At 41.1% G+C, this 14,088-nt stretch overlaps 1 protein-coding gene and 1 long non-coding RNA gene across 2 annotated transcripts in view; one reads left to right on the top strand and one right to left on the bottom strand.

The window, feature by feature from the left end:
* Positions 1 to 386: 386 nt before the first annotated feature.
* LOC127697219 (uncharacterized) lies at positions 387 to 9,119 on the bottom strand. Its single transcript, XR_007980426.1, has 3 exons — positions 8,664 to 9,119; positions 5,705 to 5,804; positions 387 to 3,418 (listed from the first exon to the last, which is right to left on the bottom strand). It is a non-coding gene; the product is annotated as an uncharacterized LOC127697219 (long non-coding RNA).
* Positions 9,120 to 9,185: 66 nt separating this feature from the next.
* Positions 9,186 to 14,088, top strand: part of Dars1 (aspartyl-tRNA synthetase 1) — a 48,659-nt gene continuing 43,756 nt past the window's right edge. Inside the window, exons 1-3 of the mRNA XM_052200188.1 lie at positions 9,186 to 9,412; positions 11,262 to 11,319; positions 12,918 to 13,010. Of these exons, the coding sequence (XP_052056148.1) occupies positions 9,347 to 9,412; positions 11,262 to 11,319; positions 12,918 to 13,010 (217 nt within the window). The 5' untranslated portion in view covers positions 9,186 to 9,346. The remainder of the gene's footprint in view (positions 9,413 to 11,261; positions 11,320 to 12,917; positions 13,011 to 14,088) is intronic.

The following is a 14,088-nucleotide window of genomic DNA, read 5'->3' as shown; positions in this document are numbered from 1 at the left end:
CCAGGACAGCCAGGGCTACACAGAGAAACCCTGTCTCAGAAAAAAATAAATAAATAAAATTTAAAAAAATTAAAAAGATATTAGGATGTTGGGAAGAAACCATAAGAAATAGAACTCAAATTTGGGAGCCAGAAGATAAAGGAATGGTTATCCCAAATGCCTAGGAAGGCAAGTAGAAGGGGAAAGACCAGGAGACAATTACAAAATCAAGTTTGGGACTGCGAAATGATTTTATGGTGAAGTAGTAGCCATCCAGTATTCTCAGACATTCTGACATCTGGTTCACTTCTGTTTGGGAAAGAGTCCCCCCTCCCATTTGTATTTTATAAGACTATAACTTTTTTACAATTCATTTTACTAGTCTTCATTTATTGAGTTGTTTCTACCCAGTGTGTTTACAACTTACATAAAATACTAAAGACAATCAAATACATAGAAACAAGGCTGAACAGCAAAACTCGTCCAGTGAAATTTTTCCTGGGATCTAGGGACAGCTGCGTAGTAAAACAGTTGTCTCAGGAAGACAGTGGGAGGGAGATAGGGGATGAGGTGCCTTGATGAGAAACTGCTTTAAAAGAAGGTGGAGTCAAACAGGCCAACACAGAATGAGACTAAGCCATCTGAGTGAGGGACTCAGTGGCACAGTGTGCCAGGCAGGCACCACAACCAGGGCTTGACCTTAAGCATTACAAGATGTAGCAAAATGCAAAGAGAAAAGAGGTGACATTCTCGTGGGAACAGGATATAAAATTGATGACAATAGGCCTTCCGAGAGGATGGAGAGGCTTTTAACAATGTGTGCTATGCATTATTTGCATAAACTCCAAAGAACTTGGCACCATCTACATTTTCCAAATCATAATCATAACCAGGAAATAATAAGGAAAGAAAATAGGAGGGGGCTGGGGAGATGGCTCAGTGGTTAAGAGCACTGGCTGTTTTTGCAGAGGACCCAGGTTCTATTTCCAGCAACCACATAGCAGCTTTCAACTATCCCTAACTCCAGTTTCAGGGGCTCCAGACATATGTACAGACAAAATAGGGGTTGGAGGTTGGTGCATGTTACCTACTGTAATAGTATTTCACAGTGTAGAGAATTAACCATGCACTAATCTCCGCTCTAATTCTACCTAGATGAATTTGTTTAGCACCATAGCAACCTAAAATGTAATACAGCCCTTGCCTAGAATTCACAAGAGAAGAGATGAGGGTTATACACTTTTTACAAATGAAGACATTTAAACCCAAGTTTAAATATATTCAAGTTTATAAGGCTACCTTCAAATACACCGTAGTTCATGGTAGATAAGGTATGAATGCAGACTAGTCCAGTGCTTACAGACTTAACAACCAGGCCAGCTCTCTGCAAACTTATGCGGCCTAAGAATCATGTGCAGAATCTTTAAAAGAAATGGCTGGTTTTCACCCTTGAGCTTCTGACTGGAAAGAGACTAAGGCCTTACATCTATAACAAATTCTCAAGTGTACTATTTATTAAAGTTTCTATAACTAAGTTTTGTAATCTAGATGATTTAACAACAGAAAAATTTATTGTTTTTTTTTAACCGTTTTCAAAAGTAGAAGTCTAAGATCAAGTTGATAACATGGTTAGTTTCTTTAGAGGCCTTTTTGATTGTCTTGAAGATGGATACTTCCATGTGGTCTCTCTACCTATACTCCACGGGGACATCTGTGACCACCGTGGCAAGAACATATTCCACTTCAACACATCTCAGTAGCTGATGTTCATTCAGATTTTGGGAGTCTGATCTCAAGTAGTTTATTTAGGCATATTTAAGCACAGCACAATTGGACGAACATTTTCCTGGTAATAAAAAGCTCAATGCCACATTTTTACAATAAGACATCACTACATTGAAACTCTTTGTAAAATACGTGTGATGTCTTCCATAAAGATGGTTTCTATAGATTGACTACATGTGATACATTTCATAAACATACGTTTCTACAGATTGACAAGCTCATGATAAGGGTCTAGGGGAGGATGTGGTATGGGCTCAGCCACACAGATAGCACAAAGGTCTCCAGGCTATTAACAATATCTGATCCTAGCCTTCTGGGAGGAACATAGGTTATATATCCTTCCCTTTGAAGGGACCACCTGTGTGTTTTACATTCCTGGTTCTATCTGTGAGCACAAGAACCTCTGTACCCCTCATCTCTCTCCCTGCCTTTTAAATTTTTTTAAAGAGAATCTTGTGCCTGTAATAGGCGCCAAGATTGAATGCATCTCTGCGTGGCTGGTCTAATACAGACAAGCATACAAGCTATAAGAATGGCTAATAGAGACCCAAGGAAAGAGGGAAGCTGTCTTAACCATGACGGCATTCAAAGATCACTTGAGATAGTTTGTTCATCCTTATAATTTGACCACTGAGAGTATGAGGAAAATCTGACACATTTAAGTAATACATAACAAGAAATTCTTAACCAAGCTTATGCTTAAACAATAAATGATCTATAGTAGCTCTGTTTTATAAAACCGTGGTTTTTCAATTTATCCATCTCTTGATTGACTTCTGCTAATATATTTCACTGTAACTTACTAATCATACAAGCCATTTTTGAAACCTCCATTTGTATTCCAGTAATCATTCTTGGGATTGTTAATAATCATAATCACAATCTAAAAGCAGTGCTTAGCATACTTTCCTATTAGAGCTATGTCCTTTAGCACACTGTCTCCTATTAGAGGTGTGCCTTCTGTTCTCCCCGATGAAAAGCATTTGGATTCTGCACTGACAAGCTAAGGATTAACAATGTAGCCTATATTAATAATAATACAGTCAATAAAGAGAACAGCATCATTTGGGGGGGGGCAGTAGAATTGTGTCCTTGTTGTCTCCCCAGGTTATCCGCTTCCTTCTCCTCTAGAGATGGGTCCTTTTGATGGGTTTGTCATATCCACTTTTGGACATTTTATCAGTGGTCTCCGTGATGTTATCCTGGTCAGATTCATCATAGTGGGAACCATATGAGATTGTGTTCATTTGCTGGAAAGATATAAGTATGACCTCACCCTGATGTTAGAAGAACATTGGGGATTTTCTACTGATTAGTTTCTAGATCTTTCCATTTAACATATACTTTAGGCTGTGTATGTGTTAGGGCAAAAACTCTTGTGGCAGCAGAAGACTCATTACCTTTTAAAGTGAAAATATTTAAAGTTAGCATAGCTAAACGTCACATACTGTGTAAGAGACGTAGGTGGGTGTTTATACCCCCTTTTTATTTTTAAAATTTACCATTTAATTATTATTCCACAATAGCCTGATCCTGTGGGTTATAAGGGATTCCAGAATATTCCCATAATTAGTATTCCATAAATTGCAAAATTCTTCCGAGCATTTTCTAGTATAAGCAGGACCATCATCAGTTTCTGGTTGAAGTAGGAGTCCTAGGAAGGAAATGGATATAATCAATGATTAATGGCATCCAAGGGTGTCTCATCCCTGTGGCAGAAGCAACAACCATATTCCAAAAGTATCAACCATTACATGAGCTTTAGGTGCTCAGACTCTGAGATATGAGCAATATCTGTTTACCAAACGGCATTAGATTTTAACCCTTTAGGATTAATTCCCCTGGCAGATGGCAGTGGGAGAAAGAGGACAAGAAGGGCAGGCCTTCGTGATCTGCCAAGCTTTCTCTCAAGGTGAAGAGAATTGCACCTGTGGAGATTTTACATTTTGAGGACAAAGTCTCCCAGAGTTTTGAGTGGCCTGAAAAGGAAGTGTCAGGGTCAGGCAGTGGCCAGCACCTTAGCTTGCGCATCAATAGATGTTTATGGACCTGGAAAATTAGAATAAGGATGAATATGAGTTATAAAAAAAGTTGAGTTCATTTTCATATAGACATCTGAAGGAGACAAGTAATTGTGAGATAGATTAGTAATGGGGTTGGCTTTAGGTCTTGCAGTTTCTAAAAGAAACAGTTTAAGCACAATGTGTAGAGTCAGGTGAAATATTCAGTGGCTGAAAACATGTAATTAAAGCTAATTGATTACAGTGAGTTCAGGCTACTGAGCTGTACAACAAGGGGTGGATATAATCTTTTTGTAGAAGATGTGGAATTTCTATATAAAACACACGCACTTTGAAGAGTGTGGCAGTTTGAATGAAAAATGGCCCCCATAGACTCATAGGAAGTGGCATTATTGGAAGCATGGCCTTGTTGGAGTAGGTCTGACCTTTTTGGAGGAAGTGTGTCACTGGGGGTGGCCTTGAGGTTTCAGATGCTCAAGCCAGGCCTAGTGTCACTCACCCTTCCTGCTGTCTGCCAATCCAGACGTAGAACTCTTGACTCCTCCTCCAGGACCACGTCTGCCTGTGTGCCGCCATGCTTCCCGCCATGACGACAATGGACTAAACCCCTGAACTGTAAGTCAGACCCGACTAAATGTTTTCCTTTATAAGAATTTCTTCACAGCAATAAAACCTAAGACAAAGAGCTACCTGTAAAAGCATTAAACACAATTTCTATAGTATTTTTAGATGTAATTTTAGGTAATGTTCATGGGGTATTTAAAAAAAAAATCTTAAAGGGAATCTTTAGGATGATATGATCTATATATCCTGAGTAACATGCTAATGCTACCAGCCAATTATTATCAGTGTGGAACAAATAATCAACCTGTATTTTATTTAGTGGCACACTCATTTCTGTAGGCTCTTTACTAGTAAGCTGTTTAAAAAGATGGGTACTTCCCACCACTATCAAGTCTATGTCTTGTAAATAAGGAGTTACAGATTATTGCAGAGAATTGTGACATACATAAATTTCTATAATACGATTCCCTTGTTGATATATGGTTCCATAAATGATAAGAAAAAAGGGTAAGTAATTGATAAGGAAGTAATCTACGATTAATTTGATGAGCCACCACTTTAGCAGCAGCCCCATTTAATAAATTAGTAACTTTCTCTGCTTAAGATGTTATATTTCTTATAGAGTTTAACCGAGAGTCCCGGGAAAGCAACTTTAAGAGGGAGCCAAATCCTTAGTAGTGAGAGGCAGAGGAGAACTTATCCACCTGATAATGACCTCAAACGTTTTATAAGGAATTCCCACAGTACTCCTGGTCTAATTCCCTCCTGGTATATGGACACTAGATTTAGGCTCACACCAATGACCTTATTCTAACCTAGTTAGTTACCTCTTTTAAGATCCTGTCTCCTAATCCAGTCACATACTGGGTTAGGATTTCAAAATATGAATGCTTAGGGGTAAAGGGAACCATACAATTCAGTCTATAACTCCAGTTAATCCTGACACTGATGTTGAAAAAATTGAGAACAAGTCGCATTCCAGAACCAGGTGCCCTGCCTCGCAGCCCATCTTCAGTAACTCAGCACCAGCTGCCAAATGCAATGCATTTCCACTGTCACCACGTGTGGCATGTTCTCCCTTTGCTCATGGGCTATGTCCCTTTATAAAGCCTGCACCTTCACAGCTCGCTCTCTTTCTCCTCCATCCTCACTCAGAGGCAGCCTTTGGGTACCCTCCCCCCAATAAACCTCTCCATTGATGTCTGTTGCACGGTGTAACTTTGTGGCATTCCTTAGCCCCGATCTTCCAAGGTACACTTCCACCAAGAGCCCCTAACATTGGTGCAGAGACTTGGTATAATAGCCTGGCACTAGGACCCTATCTCTTATCTCCAGTCCCCTTGCAACAGACTCACCTTCTGGCTCACCAATCACTGGGAACTCCATCCAACAGCGGTAACTGGTAAGTGTTCCCTTCAGTTGGCATAAACACTTCCCTGGACTGGACTGAGTGACCTGTAGAGCATTGGTCACCTCTTTAGTACTCTTGATGGAGAGGAACTCCAGCCATGGTCTTTAAGGCTATGGTTGACTTACATCAATGATCCCACTCTGACCCTTTCCCTTGGGTGAAGCTTTATTTTCCAGTTTGGTTCTGGCCTTTTGGAGAACCTCTTTCCTCTCCATCTAGCACCTGATTTAAAGGCCTCTAAACTTAACTGCCTTTGCAGTTGAATCTGACCTCAGTACCTCTCAGATAATCAATCAAAATGGCCAACCAGCAGCACCCTAGATCCCAGCATTATTAGGGACCTCTACAACTATTGCCAGTGATCAGAGACAGGAGATTCCCTATGCTCCAAGCCTTCCCTCTGCTCTTCCTGTTCCTCGACTAAGCACCTTCTCGCTAGGAAGTCTGAACAGGAGGAGTCCTCCACCGCTCTTGGCCCTGCTAATGAGCACTGCCCTTGCAGGCCTCAACCCACAGCCCTTTGTCTCCTCCGTATCCTTCAGTCTCTTCTTCTCCCTCTCCAGCAACAGCCCCCTCTACCTAAGAGATTTTATCATTCCTAGGAAGAGCTGGCACCTCATGCTCCTCTATCTCCTCCTTTGCCCTCCCTGTCTTCTCCCTATATGGGGGAGCCCTTGGCCCCTCACATAAACCCCTTCTCACACCCATTATCAAGCCCTTTTAGAAGCTCCAACAGGTCTTCCTTCAGGCTACAGAGATGTTGCCATCCCCAGATAGCAGGAAGCAAAATCTAAAGAACACAGTGCCCCCATTTCTACCTCACCTGTCACCCCTTCCTATTCCCTTGCCTTTTATAATAAATAAGAGAGAGGAATGTTAGAAAGCCAAGAACATCTGCATTCCAGAACCAGGTCTTCCCTACCCAATCTGCCTTCGGTAACTCAAGAGACAGCAGACATGCCATCTCACCAGCCACCAAATGCAACCCGTTTCCAGCCATCATGGGTGGTATATTCTCCCTGCGCACATGTACTGTACCCCTTTATAAAGCCTCTGTCTTCACAACTTGTTCTCTTTCTCTTCCATCCTTGCCCAAAAGGCAGTCTTTGTGTACTCCCCGACGCCCCAGTAAATCTCTCGAATGAGGTCTGTTGCATGTGTGACTTTATAGCGTTTCTTGGCCCCAATCTGCCAAGCTTCTCTTCTGCTGAGAAACCCCAACTAGTGACACTTGGGAGACTTTGGGAGTATAGCATGTGGCCACTGGTGTAGCAAATGCTTTTCTTATGTTAGGAGAGAAAGCAAGAGCACATATTGTTAGAAATAAGTCTGGGCTCACAAAGAAAGAAGCTACCATTCCACTCGAAGTATCTGGACAGGGTAAATTTGATTCTTGATCAAAGGGGGTCTTCTGAAGAACCAACATCCCAACACAGGAGGTACGTGTGGTTTTTATTTTAACTCAGCTGTGCCTTTACCCCATTGGCTGGGCTCTGACCTCATAAGCTTACTCAGTTGGCTAGTCTGAAAAGAACCAGTACACAGGAAATGGAGGAAGGGGAAGGAGGGTCACAGCTCCAAGGAGAAAAGGGTCAGTGTTCCAGGCCATTGAATTCCTAGACTAGAGCATGGCGCCTTTGTGTAAACACAGGCTTTACTGGGTAGGGAGGACTATGACATTTTCATAAGTCTTGCAAGGAAAGGGAGATAAAAAGATGTAAATTCCTGGTCCTAAACACACGTTTTATAGTATTTGATAGAAAAAGTCATAGTTGATATTTCTTACACATTTTTACATCATTACTCTGAGTTATGACCTAAATAAGAATACTCTATCAAAGCAAAGGGGCCACAGTAAGACATATTTGGGAAAACAACAAACAAACAAACAAAAGTCTTGTGGGCACGCTGATATATGACAATCCCACCTTACCAAATGACAACAGGATTTATATGTTGACTTCTGTCAATCAGAACATACATTAGTACCAAGGCTAAGAGAATAAGTACTTCTTTTGAAAATGGAGCAAATTCACAGATGCTTTCTGCATCGGGATCCCTTGAGTATAATGGAATGTGTTATTGATCATAAGTATTCAATATCCTTCCGTAAGGTATGAATACATTCTCCTGTTTTGAGTAAAGGAGCAGATTATTAAGATGTGTCTCTTCTAGGCAGTCAGTCTGCATCAAGTAGGAAGATCAGCTCAGGTTCCAGGCCAGAGTTAACAACATGAGACATCAATAATCATTTTATTGACAATGGCTTATATAATGCTTAGAATAAGGCAGATATTTACAACCACTGATCAGGTAATTGGACCGTTTTCCCCACCTATAAATACATAGTAAACTACACTCTGCAGAGCCACAATGTCTAGCTTAGCATTGGATTCCAGATCTAAGTAAAATTATTCCCAAAGATCTTCATTTGAGGGGATGAGGTAGGATTGGGGAGGGAGGTCCACTTGTATCCTGTTAACAAGTATTGACCATGACATTTTATGCCAAGATAAGACACTACAGACAGCTGGAATGTGACAAAGACAGCTAAAATTTGATATCCATCACGGGAAGCAGTATGTAATCGAATCTTCAAATTTCATCCCAACAAGCTTTTTGTTTTGTTCCGGTTGTTTTGAGATAGGGTCTCAGTACACAAACAAGGATGGCCTCACTCTTGTGCCTCTGCTGCCTGAGCGCTGTAATTGCAGGCCTGCTTTACCAAAGCCCACATTCAATAAATCCAAAAGCACTTTTTAAAAGTCTAATTTAGGGAAGATTCACCCATTGGACAACCAACATTATGCATTTGTTTTAACAACGCAACAAGTCAAGGAAAACCTGTTAGTTATTGCTTTTAAAACAGTGCTCCATCCTGCCTTAGAGGCCTACCCACGTACCTATACCACAGCATCCTGCGTTCCCACACAGAGCAGGTTACCCAGAGGCCTCTTCTGACCCAAGGGACAGGCTTCCACAGGCAATGGAGGTATTAATTCCAAAAGCAGACATCCGGGCCTGAGCTTGCAGGACGCTATGACAAGTTGTCTGATAGGGAGAGTGAAACAGTGACACCCAACCCGTCTCTAAACACACAAATAAGCAAGCTCGTGGTGTTCCACACTCTTAATCCCAGCACTCAGGGAGCAGAGGCAGGAGCATCCTTGTGAGTTCCAGGCCAGACCTCACTACACAGACCCTGTCTTTAAATTAGTTAGAATTAAGTTTAAAAAGAGGGAGTTTGGGAACACCGGGAAGACAGTTAAAAGGAATGAAGTTAGACCAAGAGGGTAGATAAGTCTCTATAGGAAAGATATTTCAGAGCCTATCCTATGAGACCACACCCACTTCTGGGTAACGCCCATTGCTCCCGTGGGCGGGACAGAGGGAGGAGCTGGCGACGGCGCGCGAGATCTTCGCTGTGGCTCTCGCGATATTTTCGAAGCCAAGGTTCCACGAGGAGTCTGGGTGCACAAAACGCGGGCTGGGAGGGCCAAACTGTGCGGGAGGGAGACGCTTTTTAGTCTGCCCTACGGAAGCCTGCGAGGGAGGGTGGTATCCACCCCCCAAATCCAGTGTCCTGATGCCCAGCGCCAACGCCAGCCGTAAGGGTCAGGAGAAGCCGCGGGAGATCGTGGACGCGGCGGAAGTGGGTTTCCTCCTTCCCCGGGCCGGGGAGCGCGCTGAGGGAGGGAGTGGGGCGATCCGGGCGCTGCTTCGGTAGCTCCTGCCCTCGCTTTACTCGCAGGCCACGGCGTGGGGTGTCGCGCCGCGGGCCAGTGCTCCCGAGGACCCCAGGGGCCGTGCCTGGGCGCGCGGCCCGAACTACGGGACTGTCACTCTTGGAACCGTGTGGCCTAGAAGAAACCCTGTGTTCCGGGGGGGTGGAGGGGAGGAATCGGGTAAACCTGTGTGCGCTCACTGAACCGGAAGTGGCTGCGGCGTGGGTCACACGAGCCTTCTTAGCTTAGCACGTCCTGCACGTAACACACCACCCCAGTCCCCGGAAATTTTTTTGATAAAGCGCTACTAATCGATATCCTCCTAGCTCTCATAAGGTTCTGGCAAGTAATGACAGCCCTTTGCAACACTGGCTGCCAGTGTGTTTAATGACTTTTCCTTGTGACAGCTGCGAACACATGCTATCTTAGTTTCCTTTCTCAGTGACCCTGTGAGGTAGGTAATGCCGTTCCCAGAGATAACCCCCCCCCCCCCCCAGTGATCCTTTAGCATTTTCCAGAAATCAAGATTTGAAATCCTCCAAGTTAGGTGTATTGTAGTAATACTTAAACCTTAATCTTTGTCTGGCTCCTAATTTCTTAGTGGAGGAATTCAGCACTTGCTAACTACGTCAAAACTAGTAAGTTAATATTTAGTTCTGCTGAAATGTGAATACTAAATAGAAACAATAATACTTTTTTATTTTCCCCCTTTGGTTCACATGCGTCACCTATTTATGGCACACGTGTCTTTCTACTGTGGCCCATTGACTCTCTGTAAATGCTTTTTATTAATATTCACAAGTGATTGCTTGGTAAGCCCCGGAACATGATTTACTTAGGTATATTTGAAAAAAAAAAGTTTCTTGTATTGAAGAGAGTATTTCAACAAGAGAATGTAGAAGAACAGAAACTGTTCCAGACATCTGTCTAAACTACTTTGTAAAAAAAAAAAATCTATGGAAATTATTTTTGCGTGTTGGTGTGTCTAATCGTATATTATCAACACACCCTTGTAAGTAGTATAGGTATAAGATCTAGTATATGGTAGACATTATAATAGAGTTCTACAAATAAATGGAGGGAACTTAGGATCATTGTAGAGGTAAAGTAAGATAAAATGAAAGACTGTTTAATAAGTGTAGGTCATAGCCTGAACTTCAGCTCCTGTTTCTAACATACTACATGAAATTTGATAATATTTCCATTCTTCAACTGTGTAATCTGTTATTAATAGGCTGGGTTCTAGAAATAGGAAGCAGGTGAATTTTCTGGTGTCTTTTACAAAAGGAAAGTTGTAGTTAGCTTGTATCAAACAGCTCCAATTTCTAAAAACTGAACATCTGGTGCTCAGAAACTTTACCCAAAGCATTGGTTCTCTTTGAACATCTCTTCCTGTAATAGGAAGTTAATAAAACTGTAGGACTTCATCTTATTCCCTTCACTGGGGAAATTTATATATCTTCTTTGAAGAAGATTGATCTCCGTTTGAATAAGGTAGTTAAGATGCATTTTATGCTTGTGTAAATTACACCTGGAAGTACTATTATGCATGATACATCCATGCATGCATGTGTGTGTGTGTGTGTGTATACACACACACATACATATATGCTTTTCTGTTTGTAGTAAGCCCATAAGTGAACAGATTTCCATATTTAAAATGGCTGAGTTTAATACCATATTTTTGGAAATTAATACAAAGTTATTTGTAGTTCTAGGTGCTGTATTTATGTATTGAAATTAAAAGTCATGTTAAAAACTTTTGTTTTTCTCTAGGATTATGCTAAAGAGAGATATGGGATATCCTCTATGATACAATCACAAGAAAAGCCAGGTTAGTATTTTCTTTTTTAATTCTAGGAGAATCCTTCATGAAGTTTAAAATAGGATTGACTACAAAGGAATAACTTTGAAAAGTTTAAATGTCACTTACTGATGTTACCACACTCTGTAAACATTGTCAGCCTGTAGGTCTTAATCTGGAAAAGAATATATTTCTTTTTTTATTTTTATTTTTTGAGACAGAGTCTTGTGAATCAGAATTACCCAGGTTAGTCCTGAATTCTCTGTGGCAGAGAGTGACCTTTAACTTCTTTTTTCTTTCTTTTTTTAATGTATGTGAGTACACTGTAGCTGTCTTCAGACACATCAGAAGAGGGCATTGGATCCCATCACAGATGGTTGTGAGCCACCATGTGGTTGCTGGGAATTGAACTCAGGGCCTCTAGAAGAGCCGTCAGTGCTCTTAACCACTGAGCCATCCTCTGACCTTCCCCTCTACATCTCTTGAGTGCTGATTTAACCAGCGTGTACCACCACTCCAATCAGATCTACTTTTTAAATTTTTGGTTGGTTCGTTGAAATGGGGTTTCTCTGTAGCCCTGGCTGTCCTGGAATTTGCTTTGTAGACCAAGCTCGTCTCAGACTCAAAGATATCCACCTGCCTCTGCTCTTGAGTGCTGGGATTAAAGGCATGTGCCCCCACTGCTCTGCCCGATCTCCCTTTTAAAACTTGAGGCTGCTCTGTCTTCCTCTCACAGTGTGTGTGTCCTGGATTTGCACAGTGGACGCAGCAGAAATCCGCTTGGCCCAGTCTCCTGGCAGCACTCCTCTTTCATTCCTTGCTTTGGGCCTTGAGAACCGTAGTGTTCCCATATTTCTTTATAGTTGCAATGTTCTTTGTCTTCTGAGACTAACTAGTATATTTAGATAAAGTAGACCCCCGTGAAAGAGTCATCGACCCCAAAGAGGTCTTCACCTACAGGTTGAGAACCCGCGATATTAACAGACTAGTGCATCTTTAATGCTTTCTTTCTCTGTCACTTGGCTCTGCCTTCTTTAGTATATTGTCCCATTCTCTCCTATGAACTCATGCTAGGGGGAAAGATGCTAACTACAGCCCTGGGCCTACACCATCTCAACCTGAGGCCAAGAATTTCAAGAGCCTTTCCTGAAAGTTATATATTAATGTTAATAAGCGCCTCAGTGGGTTGCTCGTTGTTCCAAGGAATGAGATATCACGATTATCCAGGCCAGGCGGAGATCCTTGTGCTAGCCTGCTCCCATCAGATGGCCGCTTTGCAGCATGTACACAAAGCATCCTGTTAGCGTTGGCCCAAGCAGGTGAGGTACAGTTCAAAGCATTGAAGTGTGCAGTAAATTTGCAGTGTGAAATGTTTATGACAGTAGCATAGACCAAATTAGAATAGGTAGGAGCCTTTTGCTATAGTCTTAGGCAAGTAGCTTGATTTAAGGTGGTAGCAAGTAGAAGATAGTAGAAAATCATAATTAGGAAGTGCAGTTCATAAAGGAGGCATATTACATAGAGAAAAAATATCAGAATTATTAAAGTGATAGCAAGTTTTTAAGTTGGCTATCAGACAATTATCACTGTAAATCTTAATTTTAAAATTGTTTTACTGTGTGTTACAGATAGAGTTTTGGTTCGAGTTAAGGACTTGACAGTACAAAAAGCTGATGATGTTGTTTGGGTCCGTGCAAGAGTTCATACAAGCAGAGCAAAAGGTGAGATTGGCTTAATGTTTATAGCTCTTTGGATGTGTATACAATTTTTTTTAATCTTAATGTGTTTAAGTGTCTTGCCTGTTACATGTCTTTATATGGGTATGTATATGTATAAGCACAGGTGCCTGCAGAACCCAGCAGAGAGCTTTGGCTCTCCTGGGGTTGAAGGTAAAGGTATTTGTGAGTTGTCTAACAGAATCTGGGTTTTAAAGGGAATGGAACAAGGGTCCTGAGTATATACTCTTGACTTCTAGTCAGTCTGTCTATTCCCACATTGTATATTTATAGTTGTAATCTAAGACAATATCAAAATAAACATTAGGATTGTTTAAATCTCATTTTTTATGGAATGAAATGGCCTTGGCCTACTCTTAAGTGTTTTCTAAAAATTTAATGACATTTTATAACTTCATTTGTATCTTCCTACTTTTCAAATTTAATCTTGCCTATGCATAATGTGAAGAAGGCAGAACAAACATTCCATTCATTAATTGGTAGAATATGAACAGAATCCAAAAAGCTAAGACATCTTTTAAAAAAAAAAAACACTTTTTAAAAATATTTATTTCTTTATGTATTTTATGTGAGTGCTCTATTTCCATGTATGTCTTCATTACAGAATAGGGTATCTGATCCTAGTATAACTGTGAGCCTCCATGAGGTTATTGGGAGTTGAACTCAGGACCTCCGGAAGAGCAGTTAGTGCTCTTAACCACTGAGCCCTTTCTCCAGCCCCAAGCTAAGTTATCTTTGTCTCTTCAGAAGAATGTATGTAATGTGTTTCATATTGCAACATTTCTTAAAACTTTATTTTAAAGCATTTTATTACAGATTGATATATGCATATAATTTTTAAATTTCTGCCATTCTATAATCATTCCTCCCAATACCATTAATTATTATTAAGAGTTTGTCTATTCTAATGTCAAGTTCTTAAGTAAATGAATACTGCTGTTGGACTTTGAGCCGTGTACTGATAGCTTTAAATTGGTGACAGTTTGAACTAACCGATAGATAATCATATTGTAGTTTACTGTCCCTGTCTCTCAGTTGACTGGAAACCTACTGTTTGTTCCTT

Source organism: Apodemus sylvaticus, chromosome 12 (assembly GCF_947179515.1).
Source record: "Apodemus sylvaticus chromosome 12, mApoSyl1.1, whole genome shotgun sequence".
Classification (NCBI taxonomy): domain Eukaryota; kingdom Metazoa; phylum Chordata; class Mammalia; order Rodentia; family Muridae; genus Apodemus; species Apodemus sylvaticus.
Note: the sequence above shows the minus strand (reverse complement) of the source record. Positions and strands in the feature narration are given on the sequence as shown.